We start from the raw sequence: 1737 nt of genomic DNA on the forward strand, positions 1-1737 counted from the left end.
CATTTACAAGCAATAAGAAATTCTGCAAATAAATTTGTGGGGCATTCTTTAATTGCAGGGTTAACTGAAATGGCTAGAGAAAACATAAAAGTAATTACTATTTCACTTTATTATTATTATTTCTATATAATTTCTGTTTTTGTATGATATGTTTATTTGAAATGATGTACCACAGATAAGACCAGAGGTAGAAAACAGCACACCAAATAACAAAACAAACCAAAACAAACAAACAGGACCACACATACTTACAAACTCTCCTGAACCAAGTATGTTCAAGAATTAATAAGTTGTACCCCGTACCCCCATCCACTCACGAGGCTCTGGTAAAAGTCACACCTTTTGGTTTTTTACTATCTAAGTATGCTCTCTGCACCTAATGAGCTTTTTAAAAGCCAGTTTAAAGTCTTCATTAAAACTCGTGTACAACAGAGGGTTGATCAGAGAATTAACATAGCCAAGCCATGTCAAAAAATCAGCCACTTCAGAGGACACAGTGTAGATGCTCAGACCTACAATCAACTCTTTGATGAAGAATGGCAGCCAAGACAAAATGAATGCACCCAAAATCAGTCCCAGGATGCGTGCTGCCTTACGTTCCCTGGTGCTAGAGATTTGCTGGCGTTCCCCTGGGTGATCTAGATCATTGTCGAAGGGAGGGATCCTGATGGAGGTGTGGATCTTTTCAAACTCTGTGGTAGGGTCTGAGGTGGAGAAGTCAGACACGCAGAAAGTCTGTGTAAGTTTACAACTTGCGAAAGAATTCTGACTGTCTGTGCTTCTGTTGCTTAAGTGCCGGCTCGACCCTCTTTTCTGGTAAAGACTCTTGGCGGCATGATAAATGCGGTAATAGAGAATCAGGATCAAAGTCAAGGGGATATAAAATGCCCCAAGTGTGGAGTAAATGGTGTAGATGACGTGGTCATGCTGGATAGTACATTGACTGGGGGGTGGGCTGAGTTGGCGGTGGCTCCTCCAGAACAGAGGGGGCATGGAGATGAAGATGGAGATGGTCCAGACCGTGAGGATCATCAGTCCAGCCCTCTTGGCTGTCCTCTTCCTGGCATATTCAATAGCATTGGTGATGGCCCAGTACCTGTCCAGGGCAATCACACAGAGATGGAGGATGGAGCAGGTGCAGCAGGTCATGTCCACACTCAGCCATACCTCACAGACGAAATACCCAAGCTTCCAACTGTCCATGACAATGTACATGATGCTAAGGGGCATGACCAGCACTGCCACCAGGAGGTCCGTCACCGCCAAAGAGCAGATTAGGTAGTTTGCAGGCTGATGGAGTTTCTTGGTGGTGCAGATGGCTACAATCACAGCTGAGTTTAGCAACATGGTCAGGGTGGTGATAATCACCAGAGTCAGGCAAATGAGCATCTTCTCTGTGATGGTCTTGGGTCTCACAGCCATGTTGGCTTCCGTGGTACAGTTTGTGAGATTCATGTTCCTCCTTTTTCAATCTATACTGTGGAGAAGCTGTTGGTTGTTTTCCTTCAGCTGGAAACTATGCAGCCTTGAACGTCTCTCATTTGTGAGGAGTCTGTAATTTCTTCAACTAGGCAGTCTCTTGTGCTCCATTTTCTGTGGGTAAAGAGAAGGGCCACAGCATTTCTTCAAATGGAAAGTTCCTGGAAAATAATATGCTACTGGTTAATGAATGAAAAAACCACATTTTTTCCTGGAAAATATGGTAATATTTTGGTTTTCCTAAAATACCACACATTT

The 1737-nt window shown here is 43.5% G+C and overlaps 1 protein-coding gene across 1 annotated transcript; it reads right to left on the reverse strand.

Annotated features, from left to right (window-relative positions):
• Nucleotides 1-208: 208 nt before the first annotated feature.
• Htr1e (5-hydroxytryptamine receptor 1E) lies at nucleotides 209-1475 on the reverse strand. Its single transcript, XM_047559758.1, has one exon. It carries the CDS (start codon nucleotides 1453-1455, stop codon nucleotides 358-360), a length of 1098 nt encoding a protein of 365 aa, XP_047415714.1. The 5' UTR covers nucleotides 1456-1475; the 3' UTR covers nucleotides 209-357.
• Between the last annotated feature and the right edge of the window lie 262 nt (nucleotides 1476-1737).

Source organism: Sciurus carolinensis, chromosome 7, assembly GCF_902686445.1.
Source record: "Sciurus carolinensis chromosome 7, mSciCar1.2, whole genome shotgun sequence".
NCBI classification, from domain to species: Eukaryota; Metazoa; Chordata; class Mammalia; order Rodentia; family Sciuridae; genus Sciurus; species Sciurus carolinensis.